Below are 24,824 nucleotides of genomic sequence, written 5' to 3'. Positions count from 1 at the left end.
AACAACCTGCAGGAGTCTGTTCTCTCTTTCCACCATGTGGGTTCCAGGGCTTGAACTCGGGTTGTCTGGCTTGGCTGTGTGACCCTCTGCCTGCTGAACCATCCCAAGAGCTCCACTTATTGAAGGCTTTTGGTTATGTGGTTTCCCTGGGAATCACAGTTGTCACTGGTATGTGGGCTGGACTTCACCCAAGAGATAGGTCAGTCGATGTGAGGGAGGTCACCACTACCATCCCCCCCCCCACACACACACACCCTGCTGTCGGCTTGAAGGGCTTCTGTCCCAGGAGTGTCTGCATCTGGCTCTTGTTCTGTTGAGTGTTTCAGGCTGGTGGTTCGAATCGGAGAGTCCCCCTCAGACACGTTCAACCCTGAAGCCAGGGATGCTCCCTTGTTCCTTTTTATGAAATTATGGTCACATCAGCTGTCAGCTGCAGGAATCCCTGCCACCCACACATTTGCTGAGTCCAAATGGAGTAGACTTATTAATTTTAATTTATACTTCAAACCTCAAGGACATCCATGGGTAGGCGGGCTTTATTTAATAGTTGTGTTGGGTTTCGGTGGGAGGGGTACTGAAGAGCAGGTAGGGGACCCCAGGCTCTTAGCTTCTAATTTTGGACACCAGTGGTGGCTTTCCTTACCCCCTCCATGACCTCGTTCTTTCGAATTCTTCTTAGCTGTGTCCCCTCTCACCTCGTTACAAAAACTCTTCCTAGCAATGCTGAAAACCATCAGCGATAGGCCGGTGCGGGAAAAGCCACTTCATTTCCCATGATCCTTATGTCCAGACTTAGAAACGGCCTTCTCTCTGGATCCCAAGCACAGGGACTAGGAAGGGAGTGATCTTCATAGGCCTACAGAGGTCAGACACTCCACAGCGGAGTTTCTGTGAGTACTCACCACATTCGTTCTAATCCTGCAGCTCTGTACTGGGCAGAGAGAAGCCCACACACCGTGTAGCAGGTTTTCTGAAGATTTTTTTTCCTGCCTTGGCAGGAAGTTCCACTGTTGAGCAAAGTGCATTTCCAAGATAGACTTGGATTGCAGGCTGTCTCTTCCTCCTTCCTTTTCCTTTTCTTTTTTTTTTTTTTTTTTTTTTTTTTTGGCGGTGGTGGTGGTGGAGGAGAGACTCTTGTAGCCCAAGTTGGCCTTAAACTTTCTGTGTGGTGGAGGAGGACTCTAGTATTCCTGCCGGGATGACAGGAATGCACCATCCTGGGGATGGAACCCAGGGCTCCTTGTAGGACAGGCAAGCAGTCTGCCAGCTTACACATGTCCTTGGCCTCTCCTCCTTGAGGATCAGGCTGGATGCCCCTCCCCGAAGGCTGTGCTAGGGGTGGGAGGTGAGGGGTTGGGATGGGGCCATGCTACTCCATTGCCACCCCTGCATACCCCAGGTCTGTGCATGTCTACACCGGCTGTTTCGGCAATCACGTGAGTTGCCACAAGTGTACCGTTCAGCTCTGTGTAATGTAAAGACGCCCGTGAGCGTAGTTTCTGGGTGTGTTTGCTCAGTGAACCGTATTTGCCCAAGGTTAAGGCAGTGATGTGAGGGCCTGAGGCCGCAGGTTGACTCTTGACTCCAGAAGCCACTTGTTTGGAATTCCTGTCTGTGTGTGTGCACACACACGTGGACAGGTGTGGCAGCCACAGGTCAACACTGAGTGTCTTGCTCTACTGCTCACCCTCTTGTTTTTTTGAGACAAGGCTTTTCACCAAATCCAGAACTCACCAGCTGGCTAGAAGCCCTGGGATCCTCTCCTCGGCCTCCTGGCTTTGAGATCACAGGCACGCACTGGCACAGCTTGCTTTTTAGGTAGGCGCTTGGGGTCTGAATTCAGGTGTGCATGTCTGCACAGCAGGCATTTGACTGGCTGAGCCATTGGCCCAGCGGACATTCTGGTTTTTATAGGTGATTCAGAACTATCCAGATTGAGTGAGAGACATGAAGCGGGGAGGTAGAATGGTGTAGCTCCAGTGGAAAATCTGTCAGTTTCTTAAAAGGTTGAACACGTTGCCACATGACATAGCAATTCTGTCCCAAAGAGAGAACCGTAAACACATGTCCCTACAGATACTCATGTACAAATGCTCATATAGTTCAGTGGTTCCTAATGCTGTGACCCTTTAATACAGTTCCTCATGTTGTGGTGACCTCCAACCATAAAATAATTGTAATTTTGCTACTGTTTATGAACTGTAAAGTGAATATCTGCATTTTCCAATGGTCTTAGGTGACCCCATGGGAAAGTGTCATTTGCCCCCCACCCCAAAGGGCTTGAAGCCCACAAGTTGAGAAACGCTGCTCTTAGCAGCATGATTCATAATAGAAGATGCAAGCACACCACATGTCCATTAGTAGGTGTTGGATAAACCAAATGTGGTATGTGTGTACAATGGAATAATAGGCAGTAATGAAAAGGGAGTGCTGATTTTGCCACAACATGGGCAAAGATGAAAAAGACGTTAAGTAAAGATAACCAGACATGAAAGTATACTCATTTGTAAGAAATACCCAGAACAAGCATTTTCACAGAAACGGAAAGTAGATTAGTTGCTGTCAGGACCTGGGATAGAGGGGAATGGGGAGTCACAGTTCATGAGTCTGGGTTTTCATTTGGGGTGATGAAAACATTATGGGATTAGGTGCGGGAGCCGGCTGCAGACCTCGAGAATGAGCTAAAAAGGCACTGAGTTGTGTTCTCCAAAACGTGTGAGCAGCATCCATAACAGCTAGTGCAGGGTTTAAAGTCAGTTCCAAGGCGACTTTCTCAAGAGACTCGGCTGCCTGAAATAGAATAGTGACAACCCAGAGGAAAACCATGGAGAGCACCAAGGATCAGTAAGGTTCTTGGGGCTCGGCGGTAGGGCCCCTTTGCCTGCCATCCGTGAGGCCTGGGTCCATTCCCAACCTTACCAAAAGGAGAGAGGAGGAGGTGGGACTGGAGGAAAAGGACAAGGAAGAAGGGCGGAGAGGCTTAGGAGGAAGAAAAGCTGGTAGACGCGGTGCCGGCTGCAGACCTCAGGAGTCAGCTAAAAAGCACTCAACTGTCTTATTGAAAATCGTATGAGCAGCATCTCTAACGCTAGTGCATGATGATGATGATGATGATGAGGAGGAGGAGGAGGAGGAGGAGGAGGAGGAAGAGGAGGAAGGGAAATGAGGAAGGGAAGGAGGAGATTTCGGTGAAAAAGAGTACCTTTGTCACCCCCAAGTCTTTGAGTATGTTATATGCATGCAATTCATAAATTCTGGAGGACTCTGCTGCCTTCTCTGCTGTGATTCTATAATTTACTACAACCCTGGCTGGGCCATCGAGAGAATCCTGACAGAGCTTCTGAAGCAGGAATAGCAGTTACCTTCTCAGGTCATGTCCACCTCCACCACCCCAGACTCCCACGGTGATAATTCCTAGCTGCCTCCTTGAGTTGCCCTTACAGAGACTGATTTAGCTGCAATTGTGTTCGGCCCCTTTCAGCCTCAAAGCCACCTACTGCATGGAGTTTACCTGTGTGCATCTCCAGAGCATTGCAGGAGACACCTGGCGGGGTGGGGGATCGGGGGGAGAAGTTACAGCTCAGGAAAGTAAGTCTACTGGCTTACAGCAGTAGTTGGGGGGAAACCTCGCCCAGGTCCATCGGCCATTCCTAGGAGAGGAGTTGGGTTCCCAAGTACTGCCTCAGATGGGCTTTGCAACAATAAGAGGTTATGTAACAATAACAATAAGAAAAGAACCCAGAACTGACCTAAAGCATCCCATGGCTTCTTCGTGATGGTTGTGGTTTGCAAAAGGGAAAGCGGGTGCTGATGAGAGTGTGGGGACCCTGGGCCCTTCTGCACGGCCAATGGGAGAATAAAATAAAGGCCCCATGGAAGCAGTTTATGGGGGTCCTCCAAAAGTTAAGCCTAAGGTGACATTGCTCAAAAGAAAACATAAACAATCAATAAATATATGGGAAAGTATCAGTTTCCTCAGCCATCAGGAGAATGCAGATCAAAACTACATTGAGGGAGCTAGAGAGATGACTTAGCAGATCTACTGTCTTCTGGCCTCCAAGGGCATCAGCATACATGTGTATCTGCATGAACCTACGTGCACGTGCACACATGCATGCACATATAAAATTATATATAATGTTTTTTTTTTTTTTTGAGACAGAGTTTCTCTGTGTAGCTCTGGCTGTCCTGGAACTCACTATGTAGACCAGGCTGGCCTTGAACTCACAGAGATCTGCCTGCCTCTACTTTCCAAGTGCAAACTAATATTTTTTTTTTAAAGAAAGAAAAACTCCATTGAGATTTTGAGATGCATCACACAGAACGACTGTTTTTAAGAAAATCATTTAACAAATGCTGGAGGGTGTGGGGAAAAGAACACTTGTTCACTGCTACTGAGAGTGGAAATAAGTTCAGCTATCGTGGAAATCAATATGGAGGTTCCTCAGAACACTGAAGGTAGGACCGTGGAAGCTGTACCACTCCTGAGAATATACCAGAAGGATTCCAAGTCAGCACACCACAGAGATAGTTGCACACCACGCCCATTCCTGCACTATTCCGAATTAGCCCAAGTCCAGGAACCAGACGAAAATTCCATCAGCAGATGAATGGATAAAAATGTGGTGCATACACAATGGGGTTTTATTCACCTCTGAACAATAACGAACTTAGGACATTTGCAGGAAAATGATGGAATTGAGGATCTTCGTGTGACAGGAAATAAGCCAGGCTCAGAAAGACAAATAGCTCATGTTTTCTCTCAGACACAGAATCTAGATTTAAGAGAACGTGATGATAGAAGAGAGATACTTAACATGAGAGAACACAGTGGGAGGGAGACAGATGAGGATGGCTATGGGAGAGCTGAATGTTATCCAAGTGCATCTCTTACGTGTGTGAGAGCGTCAGAATGAAGCCTTTGGAAAATTAATATATAGGAATAATTTTTTAAGAAGCATAAGTGGGCCAGGCAGTGGTGGCACACACCTTTAATCCCAGCACTTGGGAGGCAGAGGCAGGCGGATCTCTGTGAGTTCAAGGCCAGCCTGGTCTAAAAAGTGAGTTCTAGGACAGTCAGGACTGTTATATAGAGAAATCTTGTCTCAGGAAAAAACAAAACAAAACAAAACAAACCCACAATGTGATAAAGAATTTAAAGTTAAGCAAAGGGTTACTGAAGGCTCCTGCTTTCCACCTTTGAGTCTATTAGAAACACAAGAAAACAGACTCACTAAGGCTCATGACAGCCACAAGGTAGCCTGACTTGTCCCCCTGAAGATGAATGGCCAACCAGTATGGACCCTCCGTGCAGGGGAGTATTACTCAGCCTTAGGAAGGGAGGAAATTCTGATGCACACATCATGGTGATGACCATGAAATGTTATGATGCCATGCCACACACTGAAATCAAAACAATAATAATAATAATAATAATAATAATAATAATAACAACGAGGGACAGATGTTGCATGATTCCACTTCTGTGGGGCATCTGGATGGACAAATTCATGGGGACAGGAAATAGAAAAGAGGTGGCCAGGGGTGGGGGAAGTAGGAATTTGTATGCCAGGTGCAAGGGTTCTTCTCTCCCTCTCCCCCTCCTCACCCCAGCTGAGGACCAAACCCATGTGTAGTTGATATATTGTTTACCCCAATAAGCTTATCTGGGGGTCAGAGAACAGAACAACCATAATATTAAACATAGAGGTTAGGCAGTGGTAGCACACACTTTTAATCCTAGCATTCTAGAGGCAGAGATCCGTCTGGATCTCTGTGAGTTCAAAGCCACACTGAAAACAGCCAGGCATGGTGACTCACGCCTTTAATCCCAGGAAGTGATGGCAGAAAGCAGAAAGGTATATAAGGCAAGAGGACCAGGAACTAGGGCTGATTAAGCTTTTAGGCTTTTGAGCAGCACAGTTCAGCTGAGAGGCATCCAGTTTGAGGAAACATGATTAGCTGAGGAATTGGCAAGGTGAGGTGGCTGTGGCTTGTTCTGTTTCTCTGATCTTCCAGCTTTAACCCAATACCTGGCTCTGGGTTTGATTTTATTAATAAGACCTTCTAATAATTCGTGCTACACCCAGGGCCTTGCACTTGCTAGGCAAGTGCTCTACCACTGAGCTAAATCCCCAACCCTACAAGGGTTCTTTTCAAGATAAGCGAACAGTTTTGGAGATGGGTGTTGTTGTTGGTGGTGGTTTTTTACTCTTTTACTTTTTGGGGACCCACCACCCAGCTCCCAAATAAATACACACATGAAGGTTTATTCTTTCTTATGAATGTCTGGCCTTAGCTTGACTTGTTTCTAGCTAGCTTTTCTTAAATTATTCCGTCTAATTTTTGCCTCTGGGCTTTTACCTTTCTCTATTTCTGTGTATCCTTTCTTTCCTTCTTATTCCATGTCTGGCTGTGTGGCTTGCCCTCAGCATCCTCCTCTCCTGCTTTTCTTGTTCTTTCTTAGATTTCTCCTCCTATTTATTCTCTCTGCCTGCCAGCCTCACCTATCCTTTCTCCTGCCTTGCTATTGGCCATTCAGTTCTTTATCAGACCAATCAGGTGTTTTAGACAGGCACAGTAACACAGCTTCACAGAGTTAAACAAATGCAGCATAAATAAATGTAACACACCTTAAAATAATATTCCTCAACAGATGGGTGGTAGGGATGGCTCTGTAACATTCTAGATACAATTAATGACACGAATTGTATATTGAAAATGGATAGGCAAGCGGTAGCGTAGGCCTGTGATTCCAGGAGGCAGGAGGATTGCAAGCTGGAGGCTAGCCTGCTCTTACAGCTAGACCATGATGATGGTGATGATGTTGATGGTGGTGGTGGTGATGGTGATGATGGTGGTGGTGATGATGATGATGATGATGATGATGATGTGATGGTGATGAGTAGGGTGTGTATTAGTTATCTTCATTGCCATGACAAAATACCCATCAAAGCCACTTACAGGAAGAGTTTGTTTGGGCTCAGAGTTCTAGATGACACAGTCCATCATGGTGGGAAGGTGTTGTGGCAGCAGGAGCAGAAGGTAGCTCATCACAACACCTTCTCTGGCAGGAAGCAGAGAGAGGAATGTCCTTTTTATGGCATCTATGATGCCAGCCCACAGATGGTGCCACCCACATTTAAGATGGTTTTCTCATCTCAACAACTGCAGTCTAGACATACCCTCACAGTCCTGTCCAGAGGTCTGTTTCCTAGGCCCCTCTAGATCCTGTCAGGATGATGAATGATCAGTATTAACAATCAAATGGCTCCCTACAGCCAGCTGTGTTCACTTTCTGGCTATGAACACCCTCATGACTGGGGAAACCAAGTCTCTCCTCCAAAATGGAGTGAGGGAGGCCACTGGAACCTTCCATGCTTAGCTCTTCAGGTAGAACTTGTCACCCCCTCTTCCACAGTCCCTGTGAAGTGACTTGAAAGACACCAGGTGCTCCACCACGAGATTCCACAGCCTGCAGATACTCTGGAAATCTTGATTTTATAGCATGGAGAAGCTCGAATCCATTCTTTCCCACTAAGACCTGCCGTTCATTGTTTACCTGCACTCAGCAAGTGTTTCTCTTGCCTTCAGTTTACCCTCCTGTTCTCCCAAGGCTGCCTAGACACAGAGCTAACTGCTGACGTTCCCGCAAATACACGTCTGCTTCTAGCCGTACCACAACTCCTGTTGACGCTATTGGTCATGGAGAGAGAGGATTTCGTAAATCCTCAACTGGGGTCAATAGCTTCACGAGCAGGCTTCTTTTCTTCTGGAAAGACCCCGTTACCCTGGTCTCAGATGAATCTCTATTGGGAACAAGTTGATAGCAGCCAAAGTGCTAAGATGAACAGTGACAAAGCTGTCACAAGTGGATGCACAGGTCCTGAAAAGGCCCCGTCTTGACAGTTTCTTTCTAGTCTTGGGACTGGCTGTGGGATTTTCTTCCGTAGTCAACACAAGCACCTCATTTGCTTGCTAAAGGTCAGGCTTGTCAGCAGACCTCTTCATTTACTGGAGTTGTGATCTGCTTCACATTGGCTGCAAATCACTAGAGAGTTCTGATGATGTGTCGAGAGCTTTCAGCCGGGGCCTCCTATTTGTCTTGCAGGCAGAATCCCTCAGGAAACGCTCATCTCTGTCCAACCTGGAGGCGGCTGTTCATAGAGCTGCCTCCATTGTCTGTGGGGTCTAACATGTACGGGACACTTGGTTTGGGTTTTGTTTTTGAAAGGATCCACTGGGGAGATGACTGTGTACGTGCTGTGTAGGCATGAGGACCTCAGTTAAGGTTCTCAGACTCATGTAAAGTTAGACATGGCAGTGTGCGCCTGTAACCCAGCACTGGGGAAGCAGAGGCAGGAGACTCCCGCGAGTGAAAGCCAGTCTGCTCCACCAGTGAGATCCCGGGTCAGTGAGACACTGTCTCAAACATCAACTTAGAAAGCTACCGAGGAAGACACTCAATGCTAGTCTCTGGTGTGCATGGGCACCACACGTGCACACCCATAAAGGAATGATATAGAATGTCCCACAGCCGGTGGATGGAGAAACCTCACATTCTTCTAGAGCAACATCCCTTGTGGTTTTACTTTACCTTCTAGAAGGTTCTGCCTTTGCTCTCTCTTAATGGTTCTTCCAGGCTCCCACTAATGGCTGACTTCCCAGCTTCTCATTATAAATGCGAGAGATTGACACACCCGGTACTTCAGTTGATGCTGTGAAATGCTGAGTGTGCGTGACGTCATTTCAGTGCGAACTGGGAGTCAAAGGAATCTTTGGAATTAGAGAGTACCGCTCTAAATGTGCATCAGCTTGGACATACAGAATATGTGCTTTTTAAAGTTTTTTAAATGTCTGTGCATAGATGTTTTGCCTGCGTGTGTGCCAATATACCACATACGTGCCTGGTGCCCTGGAGGACAGAGGAGGCCATCAGATCCCCTGGAACTAGAGTTATTAGCCACCATGTGGGTGCGGGAAATTGAACCTGGTTCCTCTGGGAGAGCAGCCGGTGCTCTTAACTACTGAGCCATCTCTCCAGCCTCTTTTTATTGTAAATACATGCTTTTTTTGTCCTTCCCTATAAAGTACATCAAAATTCCTGTGCTGGGTGAGATAGGTTAAGCCTCTCAATAGTTTCCTTGCGGTCACTGCAGGGACAATCCCGAGCTTCAGCAGCACAAAGCCAGCCCTGAATTCTTCCCTTCCACCCTTTTCTGTCCTCCAGGTCATGGACTGGGTTAAGCACCTCTACTCAGGGTTGCTTATGAGTTTGTCACAAAGGTGGTTGTTGTTGTTTGCTTTTAAGTTAAGTGTTAATAACCCAGCCCCTTTTATGATCTTTCTGCCAGCTTTCTCACCCCTGCATGCTTGTGTGATGACACACGCACTACGTCAACCAGGCACCTCTGAGGGCTGCTTATAAAAGTCCAGGAGAAAAGATAAATGCGATGGTGTGCTGATATCCCGCAATCCGAACCGAGGGTTGGATTTTCTTTGTGGGATCGGATATTGGTTTTTGTGGTTTATTGACCTGGCAGAGTGACATCTGAAGGAACACCCAAGAACTTCACAACACTCCCTCCCCCCTTTTTTTAAACTTCAGTGTGTGCCTGGAAAAATCTACACTTGGAATCTCAAAGCCTGGAAGACAAAAGAATTAGTGAATCATTTCCTCATGCTGGGCAGAACACACCAGGTGTAAAGCACTTTCCCTAAAAAGTGAAAATTGAGGATGGTCTTGGGATAAAGCCTGTCTTGGGAAGAACCCCAGGCTGAGAGGCAGCTGAAGAGGGGGCTGCTAGGTGGAATATCAAGGTTACAGGGCAGCAAGCACCATGCTCCTGCACCTGGCATTAAGGGTAGAGGGACCAGAATGCATCTGTGCCCAGCTCATCACTTTCCCTTCGGCCAGGGTCACTCTCACACCGTGGCACAGTCAGCTGCTTGTCACTTGGGAGCATCTGCAATGTGACCCCCCTAGAAAGCCCCTGTGAGTGATCTCGAGGTTCGAGACCCAGTGAACAGATGGTTCCTCTGGCGAATCAGGAGCCAGGGCGAAGCAATTGTCTGTTTCTCCTGTTCTGTGGTGTTCCAACACCTTCACCCAAGTTCTCTAGCCAAAGATGTGAAGATGGTAAACTGTGGAGACCCTTATCCCTTGAAAATGGTTTTGTTGGTTTTGAGACAGGTTTGCATGTGGTGCAGGTTGGCCTCAAATTCACAGTGTAGCCAAGGATGTCCTTGAGCCTCCTGGTCCTTCTGTCTCTACCTTCCCGGTACTGGAGTTACAGATGTACACCACCATACCAGTTATGTTTGGTGTTGGAAATCAAACCAGGTCTTCATGCATGCTCAGCGAGTTCTCTACCAACTGAGCTACATTCCCAGCCCAAACACTTTTTCTTAATCATACTTTATTTGTGTATTTATTTATTTAAACTCAGGGCTGCGGAGGTGGTTCAGGAGTTAAGAGCACTTGTTGCTCTTTCAGAAGACCTGGGTTTGGTTCCCAGTACCCGCACTGGGCAGCTCACAACTGCTTCATAAAACATTGGCCCGAATTTATCTAACTCCAGCTAGCTCCAAGGGGTCTGATGCCTTCTTCTGGTCTCTATGGGTACTCACACACATGCTTGCACACGCATTCACATGTATACACACACACACACACACACACACACACGCACGCACGCACGCACGCACGCACGCACACACGCGCGCACACACACACACAATACCTGAATAAAAATAAAGTAAATCTAAAGTAAATCGGGGCTGGAGAGATGGCTCAGTGGTTAAGAACACTGGCTGATCTTCCAGAGGACTCAGGTTCAATCCCCAGCACCCACATAGCAGCTCACAGTTGTCTGTAACTCCAGTTCCAGGGGATCTGACACCCTCACACAGACATACATGGAGGCAAAATACCAATGCTCAAAATAAAAATAGATAAATCTTTAAAAAAATAAAATAAATTAAATAAATATTTTAAATATAATGAAAATACTTCATGTCCAGAGGGCCACCTTTAAGTATGAACTATACTGACTATAAAAGACATGTTCCCAGGCCTTTTCCAAGAAGTGATAAAAATTGTGATTAAAAAGTGTATAGCCAGTCCAGTGAAGAGGCTCGGTGGGTAAGAGCACTTGCTGCCAAGCCTGGTGACCTGAGTCTGCTTCTCCCACATGGTAGAAGGAGAGGACCAATTCCTATCAGTTGTCCTCTGGTCTCCACACATCCACCATGGCACATACACAGCCTCCCACCCATCCACCCATACACACACACACACACACACACACACACACACACACATACACACACACACACACACACACACATACACACACACACACACACACACACACACACACATGATTTTAAAAAAATTAAAACTATACACAACCTGAGTTGCAACCTTTTAACCGTTTTCCTTGTCCATCCAGTGGCATGCCCACATGATTGTGTCGGCCAAACTCAAGCTCCGCCTTCATCTTCTGAAGGGCTAGGATAATAGGTGTGTGCACTGTGCCTGGGGTAGGTCGCTGTTGGATTTTGTCTGGTTTGATTTCTGGTCCATGGCAAGTGCCCCGTTCTTTCATGCTTCTCCGAGCACTGATGTAAGCGGGCCAGGACTGAAGCCGACTAGCTGGTCCTGGTCCCCAGTGGGACCAAGCAGAATATGCTGTAGCTGTAGCAGTGTGTATCCAGGCCTGTGCTTCATGAAGCATTTGAATTTGTGATTTCTTTTTTTTTTTTTTTTCTCATTTGATTCTTACTGTGCCCTGTGAGGGGTTTTATTACTCCCATTTTGACAAGTGCAAAATAAGGCTGAGATACAAACATCCTGTCTGGGTTCTGAAGCTAAGTCAGAGGCAGAATGAGGACACTTGCTCCATGTTTTCATCTTGACAACCAGGCGCTTTCTACGCTTTCTACAGGGGAAACAATTATCACCTCTCTGGTGGCACAGGCAATGCCTGGTCCCCAGGAAGGGAGGGTTTCTCCAATAGCTTCCTTGATGACCTGCGCTTCATCAGGCTTGGAACCACGCACACTTTTAGTCAGCCCCTGAGGCCTGACTGGCCACCTCACCCCCAACGCTTGGTATGGTAACGTGGACTCATTTTAAATCCCAGTTGCTATAATTAGAGTCTATCACTCCCAACAAACATTTTTTTTTTTTTTCACTTTGGTGTTATGGGTCTTCACAATCCCATGTGCATTTAACAGTGACGGCAGTTTTAGGTCACATGCTAAATTCTCAAAGGAGGGAATCCTATCCATAGTTCATAAACTTTCTGGTTAAAAAAATATATTCACACCAGCCATGGTAGCACATACCTATATTCTCAACACAGGAGAATCAAGAATTCAAAGTCATCTTTGGCTACATTGCTAGCTATATAGTTCATTTTAGGCCTGCCTGGGCTACATGAGATCCTGTCTAAATCCAAACAAAACAAAGGCAGACATGATGGTGCACACCTTTAATCCCAGCACACAGGAGGCAGAGGAAGGCAGGTCTCTGTAAGTCTGTAGCCTGCCTGGTCTACAGAGTGAGTTCCAGACCAGCCAGAGCTACATAGCAAGACCCTGTTTTAAACAAGAATAAGAAACAAAATAAGAAAGAAAATAGAAGAAAAAAACACCCCCCCCAAGGTGTTTCAAATGTTCAGTACTCACATGTATATAGCAAATGGATCCCCTACCAGGTAGATAGCCACTAGGTAGAGAGCCAAGGCTAGACCAGGCTGAACTTGGAAAATAGAGCAAGGGCCTCCCAACTTTGGGAACCATACATACAAGTCTCTTAAAACCAGTCTATGTGCCATAAACATAAAAGAGGCCATAGGATGAGTGAACATGTTCATGTTTCAATAAAACTGTCTTTGAAAGGAGATGTCAGCACATAATTTCCCAGTGATGCAGCAGGGCATTCCACCTGGTGTCTTGGCTGTGCTGTGGAGTTACAGATGACAGCCGTAGCCTCTGGCTTTTGAGACTTGGTGGTGAACATGCACCCTTGTTACACCTCCTCCCTGTGTGTAATGTCAACGTTGGCATCACTTGGCACAAGGCTAGTAATGTGACTGATTCCTGGGGGATTATCAGGACTGAATCTTTCCGGAGTTCTTCTAGTGAGTTCCATCAAGCCATTGCTCCATCATGCTTTGTGGTTCATGTACTGAGAAAGGAAAAGGATGGAAGAAAGGGTTCATAAAAGGCATTAAGAGTTATATGAACAATACAAAGAATGCAATTATATTAACATGTGCTTTTCCCTCTATTCACATAGCCATATATATATATATATATATATATATATGTATGTATGTATGGTGGAGGGTGAGGATGGGAGAGGGAGGGAGAGAGAGGGGGAGAGCGAGCAGCCACAGCAGGACTCTGGCACACTTCATGGATGGAAGGCTACATGACTGCATGTTCAGCTGGGTGGACAGCAACTTTTCTGCTTATGTTATGCGGCGTCCATCGTCTTGACAGTAAAGGCTAGAGTAGGTTTAAATTCTAATTGCTCCCATGGGGCTCACATGATCCTGTCTTGTCATCAGTGAGTAAGGCAACCTGGAGGTGGTCATGCTTACTGTTCCCACCTGACCTGTTGTGACTGGGCTAGAGGAGAAAGAGAAAGGAGTCAGAAGGACGCAGGTACTGGTTGATGGCATCCTCTTGGTTCTTTGGAGTGATGGGCTTGGAAAGTGGTCCTTGTGGGCTTCTGAAACTTGGCAGGCAGCTTGGAATTCTCTTCACCTAGAACTTGGGGTCTAATGTGTCTTTAGGCAAAGGTACAATTGAGAATTCTGTTTTGTTTGTTTGTTTTTCAAGACAGGGTTTCTTTGTGTAGCCTTGGCTGTCTTGGAACTCACTTTGTAGACCAGACTAGCCTCGAACTCACAGAGATCCACCTGGCGTGTGCCACCACCTGCTGGCTTTTCGTTGGCCTTCCATCGATAATTCCTGACCACACTTAGAATTTTTAGCTTAGAGACCGCTTTTAAATTTTATTTATTTGTTTCAAAATATCTTTGTGTGTATCTGTGTATGTATGGTATGTGTGTGCCTGTTTGTGTGCGCCATGCTGTACATAGGGAGGTCAGAATAGAACCCTGAGTGTTGGTCCCCACTCTTCCCCTTTATTGAGACAGGCTTTCATATTGTTTGCACCTTCACATACCACACTAACTTCTGGGGAGTCTTTTATTTCTGCCTGTTATCTTCCATGGGGATCTGACTTCAGGTCCTGGCATTTGGCTGGCAAACATTTTGCCCATTGAACCATTCCCCACCCCACACCCCTTTTAAAGGCACGTTCTCACTTCGTAGCTCTGGCTGCCTTGAACTGCTTAATGCTCCTGTCTCAGTGTCTTAAGTCAGAGTCTCTATTGCTACAGTGAAAAACCATGACCGGAAACAAGTTGGGGAGGAGAGGGTTGATTTGCCTTACACTTCTATATCATTGCTTATCATCAAAGGAAGTCAGGACAGGAACTCAAACAGGGCAGGAACCTGGAGGCAGGAGCTGATGCAGAGGCCGTGGAGGGGTGCTGCTTACTGGCTTGTTCCTCTTAGCTTGCTCATCCTGCTTTCTCACAGAACCCAGGACTGCCAGCCCAGGGATAGCAAGCACCACCCACAATGGGCTGGTTCCTCCCCTGTCAATCACTAATTAAGAAAATGCCTACAGTCAGATCTTATGGAAGCATTTTCTTAATTGAGGTTCTCTTCTCTCATATGACTTTAGCTTGTGTCAAGTTGATATTAAACTGTCTAGCTTATTCAGCCTCTCATGTATTTGGATTACAGCCATGGACTACCAATCCTGGTTGGATCTCTCTCTCTCTCTCTCTCTCTCTCTCTCTCTCTCTCTCTCTCTCTCTCTTATTATGGCCTGAGGTTGAATCACATTAGGTAAAACAATGGCACTCAGTCCTACAGTTAGGACAGCGTGAGCCCATGACATCTTGGTTTCTCTAGGCGCATTCCACAGCTCTGCATTGGCCCCTCCTCTGTGGCACCATCACATGTACAGCGCTGGGCACAAATAGGAAAGATTTGGATCCCTGTGACGTTCCCGACTATGGAGATAATTATTGGGGGTCACTCTTGAGATGATAGCTCACTCAGAGACCCAGCCTGTAGCAGGGAGCTGCCTCTAATCCTGATTACTTGTAATGATGATTACCCAAACTCCGGAATTAGAACAATAGATTCTCCAGAGATGGAATCTAATTGCACTACTGTGCCATATGCATACAGGGAAGGCAACTTTGATCTTTCAGTTAGACATCTTCTTAAATGGCAAAGGACAGAGGCATGGTTTCCTGAACACCCCCCCCACACACACACACACACTTTAAATCACATTGAGGCCTAGATTTTTTTTTAAAGCAATCAACCTATTAAAGACAGGAGCTGGGGAGCTGGCTCAAACAGTACAGTGCTTGCGGTGGGCCCAAGTTTGATCCTCAGAACCAATGCACCAAAGCCAGACTCGTTGACATGCTCTTGTAATCTCAGTGCTGGGCAGGGGGACAGAGATGGCAGATCCCTCTGGCTCAAAGGCTAGCAAGCCTAGTCTATTTGGCAAGCTCTTGGCCAGGGAGAGAGCCTGTCTCAAAAATGGGGATGAACAATACCCGAGGAGAGACACCTGAGGCTGGCCTGGCCTCCACATGCCTGTATACACACGTGAATCAAGAAAGCACTGGCATTCTTTGGCTTCTCACGACTTGGGTTTCCTCATCAACTGGTACCCACCTGGTTGGCTCATTGTAAGTATTAGAAAGTAAGAGCAAGCATCAATCAGGGCTGATTGGCGGTCCATAAACCTATGTGATGCCATTTCTGTGATCCGTCCTCGGCCGTGATGCCATCAGAGCCCTCCTGCACATCTTTGGTTTTAGTTTCTTATCCAACATTAAATTTGTCTGGAAGTAGTGATCTGGGCGTGGTGTCTTCACTGACTTAGATGTGGGATTTTGTATGAGTGTGGAAAAAGGGAAGGCCTCCCCAGGATGAAATCCCATAGCCTGGCACTATTTAGTCCCCCAAGGTCCCACTGAGTGCCCTCACTATACCGTACCATAGTGGTTTGGCCTTTAATGTGTCCCTATGAGTAAGCTTCCTAACTCTTGCCTGTAGTCAAAATGTCAAAGGTCTGGGTTGACCCCAGAGGTGGCTTTTTTTTCTTAAGATTTCTTTTTATTTATGTGTATATGTGAATATATCTGCACAGACAGGCAGGCGCCCATGCAGGCCAGAAGAGTGTGTCAGGTCCCTTGGAGCTGGAGTTATAAGTGGTTGTGAACTGCCAGATGTGAGTGCTGGGAACTGAACCTCTGGAAAATGTTCTTAACTGCTGAGCCATCTCTCCAGCCCCTGGATGTGGCATTCTTACATGGTTCAAGAACTATCTGTCGGGCTGGAGAGACGGCTCAGAGGTTAAGAGCACTGACTGCTCTTCCAAAGGTCCTGAGTTCAATTCCCATCCACAATCAGATCTGGCGCCCTCTTCTGTATACATAATAAATAAATAAATCTTTATTTAAAAAAAAAAAAACTATCTATCCCCTTCCTACAACTGAGACACTGTTTGCAGCTCATGTCTGAGAGTCGAAAGCAGAATTTGATAATAAAATGGTAACAGACTACTTCTGGGTGGCCCTCTCTGATGACCATGCCCGCAGACCAGGCTTACTCTTCCTTGGAGGGGAGGAAGGGACAGACGTGGAGCCCTTGTCCATCTGAATCTGGGCTTGAGTGTCCTGCCGCCCCGAGCACCTGCAGGTTATCCCCCAACCCCCAAACTGACACAGTCATCGTGAGCTCAGGCTGGTGTCTGCCCTGGGCTGGCCCATGAGGAGCCACTGGAATGATCAATAAAGCCAGGCAGCTGGTGCCCGCTGGCTGTTGTGAATCAGCTGCCCCCGCCTTGCCCAGATCCATCTTCTTGAAGCAGGAAGCACTTGAGCTGTGCCCAGTCAGGCTGACTCGCGTCTGGCTAATGGCTTTTCTGTGTCACACATCGACCTTGGCACCCTACATTTTTTTTCTACGTGAGTGGGTCCGAGCTCCTAGAGACAGTGTGCTGGTAGATGCAGCTCTTCTCATAGCTTTCCAGTGAGAGACCTTGGCAGGACTTTGAATGGTGGTGACGTCAGACCCAGCACTTCTTTTAAAACTTGAGGTAAAACCCAGGACATGAAATTAACCATTTAAACATTTTTATAAATGTGTATTGATTTTATATAACATGGCATCTTCATGCATGTGTGTAATGCATTTTGATCATAAATATCTCCCATGATCCTCTCTTCCTCCCCCCTCCCCAGTTCCCATTCTACCTTCATGTCCACGTGCCACCCTCCACCCCCAAGCTTTTGGTAGTCCAAGTTTCATTTGGGCTGCTTACAGGAGCATAAGTTAGGGGTTATTTACATTGTAGAAAACATCTCTTCCTTCCCCTAGCAACCACTAATGAGCTGTAGATCCTTGGAGTGGGGGATTGTGAGCTGACCTCCACCCCCAATGCTACAGATCAGGTCAGGGCCTTGGGTGCACTAGGCACGTGGCCAAGTTCCACTTTTACCTCCCAAATAATTCCTTTAGAGTAAACAGTCCAGCAGCATCTAGTGTTTTCCTAAGGTGTATCTATCACATCTACCCAGAACGTTTCATTACTTTGGACCGATTGTACTAGGGTGTATGTGTGTGTGTGGTGGTGGGGTGTGTGTGTGTGGTGTGTGTGTGGTGTGTGTGTGGTGTGTGTGTGGTGTGGTGTGTATGTGGTGTGTGTGTACGCTGTGTGTGTAGTGTGTGTGTGGTATGGTGTGTGTATGTGGTGTGTATGTGGTGTGGTGTGTGTGTGTGTATGGTGTATGTGTTGTGTGTGGTGAAGGCAGAGTGAGAGGTCAACATCAAGAATCTCCCTCAATCTCTCTAGATTATTTATTTATTTTTAAATTCATTATTATTATTATTGTGTGTGTGTGTGTGTGCCATGGCATGCATGTGGAGGTGAAAGGACAACTTTATGGAGTCGCTTTTCCTTCCCCACTTACACTGGCTCCAGGGTTGGAACCCGGGAAGCCCGGCCTGTGTGGAAGCACCTTCACCTGATGGCCAGCAGGCACCAGGGATCCCCCGACTCTACCTCCCCACTTCGGGGAGTCCAGGTGCGTGCCACCATGCTCAGACTTTTCAGAGTTGCTGGGGGTCTGTGCCCGGGACTTGATGCCTGTGCGCAAGCGCTGTGTGACAGAACGTCCCAGACCCTGTGCTGCTTCCTTAGGCGTGCCCGACAGAGCGGCCACACTGGGGAGGCACCCGCAGCCACTCACTGTCTCCTGGGCCTGGAGATCAGAACCAAAATCGGAACATGAGCAAAGCGTTCTTTTTCGGAAGTTCTGGTGTGGGCGCATCTCCCTGGGCCCCATCACTGGCTTATTGAGGCCACCCACTCCTCACACAATCTTTCCATGTCCCTGTTTGTCTCTTCCCTAATTTCTCTTTTGTATAAAGACACCAGTCACACTGGATGAAAGCCTATCCTAATGGCATCTTTTAAAATATGATCCCACCAAGAGATTTCAAGCTTTGAACTCCAGGAGGGGGAAACGCTTCAACCCATAATATACATTAAGCGACTTCACCATTGACATTTCTTTCCTTTCTGTGGCTGTGTAATATTTCACTGTCTGCGCTCATCGAGTTTTTAAACACCAAGTACAAACAGTTGCTGTTGACATCTGCACCTCCCTCAGCTCGTGTGAGGTGGACCATTGATCTCACAGGTATAGCTCCCTCACCGTTGCAGGACGTCCTTGTTAGTTTTGGGGAACCAAAAGTAAAAGCCATAGTGGACCAAGGGGAAGCCAGGTCAAGCCTCTGATTCTCTGATGCATTTTTAAAAATGGATCTCGCTCCCAGCTTCCTCTCTGCTCTCCCTGTTCTTATCTTACGCCTTCCCTCCCCACAAGTTCACAAACACACATTAAAAGCGTTTTAAACACAGACTCGTTCTGGACAGTACTGTGGCCAGATAGGAAGCATAACCCTTGGAGAAGATCCAGCCAACAGCCTGATTCGTTGTCATGGTTACCGGGCCTGGTCCCTTGAGCTGACTGCAGAACTCTCTGACTCAGTGTGAAGGAGGGACCTTGCAACAGGAGATCTCTCGGCTCTGGAACCAACCACGATGCTGACTTGAACATTTCAGTTGCCTCTAAAGTTAGCATAGATTCTTTTCTCTTTTGCACACAGACAGGGGCTCTGCATCTCTGCTAGCCAGGGCCCATTTAGGAATTCTGGGCCTCATTAGCTTGCCCAAAATTCAGGCCTTGGAGGTGGTGACTTTGTGTGCTGGGTCATACTGAGTGTGTAAAGATGACCACAGCAGAGTCCTGACCCAAGCAGAAATGTCCCTCATACAAAAGTTATACCCCTCTCCTCCTACCCCATCCCCCCTCACGCACAGAGTATGGCATCCAATTCATCTTGCCACATTGGAAGTCTACCAGGGAAAAATACCTGCTGGCTTTGGGTTGGGTTTTGATGGTTTGGTTTGGTTTGGTTTGAGTTGTTACTGTTGCTTCTAGTTCTTCTTCTTCTTCTTCTTCTTCTTCTTCTTCTTCTTCTTCTTCTTCATTTTTTTAATGTACTAATTTTTTTTGGGTTCTGTGTGGGGTGCATGTGCCAGAGCACACGTGTAGAGGCCAGAGAACAGCTTGCATGAGTCCGTTCTCTCCTTTTGCCATGTGGGTTTCAGGTCGTCGGGCTTTGTGACAAGTGCTTTATCTGCTGGACTGAGCCGCCGCCCCCTCACAGATTCAAACCTGGAGTTTTGAGATTGGCAGGAGACCGAGTTGGACAACTTGGGGGTAAAGATAGGAAAGAAAACGATTCAGTCCTGAATTGCTCCACGATATGATCATAGGGTTGACATGTGGCTTCTGGACTCTGGAAGGCCCCACACTGTTAGTACATTTGGGTGAAAATGATACAGACATACCAAAGATGTTCCTCAGTATGGCACAGGCTTCTGGAACTCAGCTTCTTAGCTGTGGGATGTGGATATTTGGAGTGTTTTAAGCATCTAGGGGACTTAGCATTAGTGGCTCATGTGAGTGAATGGCTGAGGCAGGATTGACAAGAGTTTCAGACCTGTGTGGGAGAGAGAGAGAGAGAGAGAGAGAGAGAGAGAGAGAGAGAGAGAGAGAGAGAGAGAGAGAGAGCGCCCTGGGTTCAGTCCCCAGCATTGAATAAAACAGGCTTGGTGGTACTCGTCTGTAATCTTAGGACCTGGGAGTTCACAGAGGCAGGAGCAGAACTTCAATGTCACCCCTGGCTACATGGTGAGTTCCAGGCCAGCTTGAGCTTCATAAGATCTGTCTCAAAAATAGCAAGACTGAGTTGGAGTGGGTGTGACAAAACCAACCTTTCTCAGGATCCTGTCTAGCCACCTGTGAGAACTGTTCTTCTAGGCAGGAGAAGATGCAGGTGACAGTTAATCCCTGTGCCCAGAAATGCTGCCAATTAGCTAGAAAGCCAGGACAGAAATAACACACCCTAGGCTGCCCTTGGCCAAGCCAAATAGAACACCTACTCCCTTTAACCCTGTGTGACCAGAATGGAAAGCAGGACAGACTCTAGTTCCCAGCTTCTGCGCTCTCAGCATGGGCCTTCAAGACTGCCAGAGCCCCAGGGAGCGCTTGGTATGGCTGCTTATATTATTCACAGGAACACGCGCTTCTGCATTCTGCTCACAGCCAATTCTGTGCCAAGCTCCAAGGACAGTCACCTTAGACCCAAATGACTGCTGGCTTTTCTCAGCAAAAGGTGCAGATGTGACTAGTCGCTGTGCGTCCCGTTGTTGGAGGACAGTGTGGGGATTCATCCGAGGCAAGCTGGGGCTGACTCTGTCTCCGTTTCTCTGTTTGCTTTGCAGTACAAAATCGGACAGCTGTATATGATCAGCAAACACAGTCATGAGCAGAGTGACCGGGGAGAAGGGGTGGAGGTTGTGCAGAATGAGCCCTTTGAGGACCCTCACCATGGCAATGGGCAGTTCACTGAGAAGCGAGTCTATCTCAACAGGTAAGTCCCTCCCTCCTGCCACCATGAGGTAAGGTCACTGGAAAGCCATTATGTCACCCTGACAGCTGCCAATATTATTGCTTCAAAACCAGAATCATCAGGAGAATGTGAGGCTTTTCTTGATGCTACCTTTGATGACGTCAGAGGAAATCTGACCCATCCCCAGGACAGTGTTAGCTAGGGAGAAGAAATGGCTGTGGTTTGATATAGTAGAGACCTGGACCCGGCAGCCCCTGTGTCTATGGGTCTTGATTAATAGGTTTTCCACATACTGTCATATGACTACCCAGGAGTCCTCAGAAAAAACCTAACAAAGTGACCAGAACGATTCATGGTGGCTAAGGTGGCTTTCATTTCCCCAAGAGACTCCACCTTTCCTATGGTCATTATTTTCCTTTTGGACAAGTTATAAACCACCACTGACCCAGGCTATGTTTTGTGCTTTGCAAAACATATTTTTAAATATCTTCTGTTTCCTTACTGCCAATGGCATAATTGGTAACTGGGACTTGTCCAGTCTCTCCCCATTCTATATCCCCATCTAGCCATTACCTTTCTGTTCAGTGCTTTTTCTGGGTCAGAATATTTGTAGTGAAGGTTGGGGTGTGTGCAATGCAAGTATGAAGGCCCTGAGTTCGGATCTCTAGCTCCAGCAAGAGATTCCTGTATTCCCGGTGCTGGGGAGGCAAAGTCAGGATTATTCCAGGATCTCACTGGCCAGCCACTTAAGCCAGATCAGTGTGCTCCAGGTTCAGTGAGAGACTCTGTGTTCAAAAAGTAGGTGGAGAGTAGTTGAGAAAGATGTCTCACGTTGACTTCTTGCCTTCATGTACACACACAAACACAAAAAACACACAAAGAATATTTGTAGTCATTTATGAAATATATTTTATTGAAATTAACTGCTCAGCAAATAAGCCTTGTATTAGCTTTTCTACAGTATATTTACACACACACACACACACAAACACACACGCACACACACACACATCCACACGAGTCCTCTGGCTCATTTGTGACTGTGGAGAAACATTTCTGACACACTAGCTGGACAGCTCCCCCAGTGACTCATTGGCCTCTCTGTGAATGTCCCCTATGCTCGGTGCCTTGAATGTGCTCATCTTCTTCTGAGCGAGGGCCACATTTAAAGACGTCACTCTCCCAAAGGCTGAACTAGACTATTCTGTCACAAGAGACTTCGACTCTCGGCAGCAGAGTGCATGGAAGTCTTCCGATCCAGTACCTTGACAGTGAAGGCCCTGGACTTTCAACAGCCTGGGGATACACTACCAGGGAATTCTTGAGTCAGGCTGATGATGTGCAAATGAGATGGACCCCAATCATCGGGAAGCTGTGGGTTCCCATGATTTAGAAGCAGTTCAAGCCCCAGCCAAGTGTTTATCTGCTGAAGTCACTGAGCCCTGAGTATGGCTAGAGACAGATTTCTAGATATTCTGCTCCAGTCTTCTCAGTGTGGAGGGTGTCAAACACACAGGAGCAGGTACCCTAAGGAATCATGTCCGAGGAGCAAGGAGAAGTGAAGAACATTTGGGAAAATAGAAACTATGGAAAATTCCATTTTTCAGCTACAATTGCATTTTTGCTTAAGTTATTGCCTAGGGACTGTTTCCTATGCACCCAAATCAAGAAAAGTGTTAGAAACTTTATAACTTTTGCTGAAGCAGAAGACATCCCCAGCTGTCTGTCATGTCTGTTTTCTCTATCAAAATATATGATATTTACTTTAAAGGAGAGGGAAATGCGTTATAAATAGAATATGTGCACTTCCAGTAATAGTAACTGGAAAGATTAGTGTTGACCCTCCCCCACTTCCTATGACAAACACAGGATGAAATATAACAATATAAAGCCGAGCTTAAAACAAAGGAAGGGAGGTCCTTAGGTCCTAGAATTAGAAGGGAACCCGAACCAGGATGGGAAAAGGACCAGCGAGCGAAAGCCCTGGGAGCTGGGAGACATCAGGGCCACTGTAGGCCTTGGTATCTGGGTGTAGGGGTGTTGTATCCATACAGGGATGAGAATTGTAGCCCCAGGCCTACACAAATGGGGAGCTGTAACTGAGAGTGGGGTATACGTCCTGGTTCATGACAATTGAAGGCTGAGAGACTCAAACTGAAGAGATGGCTTGGGGTTAAAAGGGCATCAGAATTCAGTTCCCAATACCCCTGTCAGGTAGCTCACAACCAAGGGGTCAGCCTTCCTTCTCCTTCCACGGCCAGCTGCACCTGCATGCACATAGAAACACACGTGCTTAAAAATAACAATTAAAGTCTTTTGAAAAAGAAAGAGCAACTAACAGAGATACTTCCACAGAGTTGAATCTGAAGAAAAAAGAGAAGGGCCTGTAGAACACTGGTAAACACGTGGGCAGAGCTGACTGTTCACGGAATGCTGTAAAGGCACAAGAATGACTAGTTGTGGCATATTTGTAGCATCAAAACAATAGACAATAACAGAAGATTAAAGAACCCTTATTATAATGAGGAAAATACTCCAGGGTGCTCATGCGATTTAGGGATGGAAGAGAGATGTTGATTGTTTTTGCTCAGTTTTTTGTTGTTGTTGTTTGTTTTTTGAGACAAGTTTTCTCTGTGTAGCCCTGGCTGTCCTAGAACTAAGTCTGTAGACCAGGCTGGCCTTGAACTCACAGAGATCCACCTGCCTCTGCCTCCTGAGTGCTGGGATTAAAGGCATGAACCAACACTGCCTGGCTCATTATTTTTTGAGACAGGGTCTTACTATGTAGACTTGGCTGGCTTGAAACTCACAGATCCACCTGCCTCTGCCTCCCGAGTGCTGAGATTAAAGACATAAAGACATAAAGGCTGCCACACCCAGCCTCCTTTTCTTTTTTTAAGGCAAGTATAAATATTCAAAATGTAAAAGTAACCTCCAGAGCAATGGTAAAGTATTGACTATCTAAGGGAACATGTGATCAGTTCACAGGGGTAGGTATAATGAAGTCTAATTTTGATGGCAAATAAGCTGAAATGTCCAGTCACCGTTGCTGCTAGGGATGGTACTGTATGACCTAGTTCTACTCAACAAGGTATCAGGTTGTCATCTATAATAAGATGGGACAGATGTTCAAGGCCTCTCTTTTCTGTTCAAGAGGGCCAGGATCTGCTTTTGAGAAAGGGGAAGGGGCGTTCCCGAATCATGTTTTCCTAGTTGGTTGATGCCAAGGCCATACTGTTATGAGAGAGGACCAGTTACACGGATGATTTCCTGGTCAGTGCTTTGTTTGTGGTGTTATAATAGAGTGATCTCCAGGAGCAGAAACAAACAAGGAGAGAGGGGGAGCGGAGAGAGACTACTGGGAGAGGATGATTGCTGCCTGCCTTCTACGTGCTGGTAACAGGAGTGAACAATGACAGCACTGAACAGTAATAGTACAAGAGGAGCACCTTAGTGATGAGCATTTGCCTAGCACATGCAAGGTCCTGGGTTCTGTCCCCAGAATTACAAATAAAAATATTTATACACATTAGTCTCATGGGCATAAACATAAAAGTTCTATACAATACATATGCAAGTCAAACCTCTCAGGAAATAATAATAAACCATCAACCAGATTTATTCCTGAGATCCATTCTATTAACATTAAATAAATCTTCCTGTGTACTTCTCTGCAGTAAAGCTGAGAACAGTGTAAGGATTCTTGCCGCCACCGTGGGAAA

General features: G+C 46.6%; 1 protein-coding gene across 1 annotated transcript in view; it reads left to right on the top strand.

The window, feature by feature from the left end:
• The window catches only part of Pitpnc1 (phosphatidylinositol transfer protein cytoplasmic 1), a 270,345-nt gene that overhangs the window by 126,536 nt on the left and 118,985 nt on the right, over positions 1–24,824 (top strand). The window contains exon 2 of the mRNA XM_059272012.1: positions 20,975–21,123. Within this exon, the coding sequence (XP_059127995.1) occupies positions 20,975–21,123 (149 nt within the window). The remainder of the gene's footprint in view (positions 1–20,974; positions 21,124–24,824) is intronic.

This window comes from Peromyscus eremicus, chromosome 8a, assembly GCF_949786415.1.
Source record: "Peromyscus eremicus chromosome 8a, PerEre_H2_v1, whole genome shotgun sequence".
In the NCBI taxonomy this organism is placed as follows: domain Eukaryota; kingdom Metazoa; phylum Chordata; class Mammalia; order Rodentia; family Cricetidae; genus Peromyscus; species Peromyscus eremicus.
The sequence above is the reverse complement of the archived record's forward strand: the minus strand, read 5'-3'. Positions and strand labels throughout refer to the sequence as shown.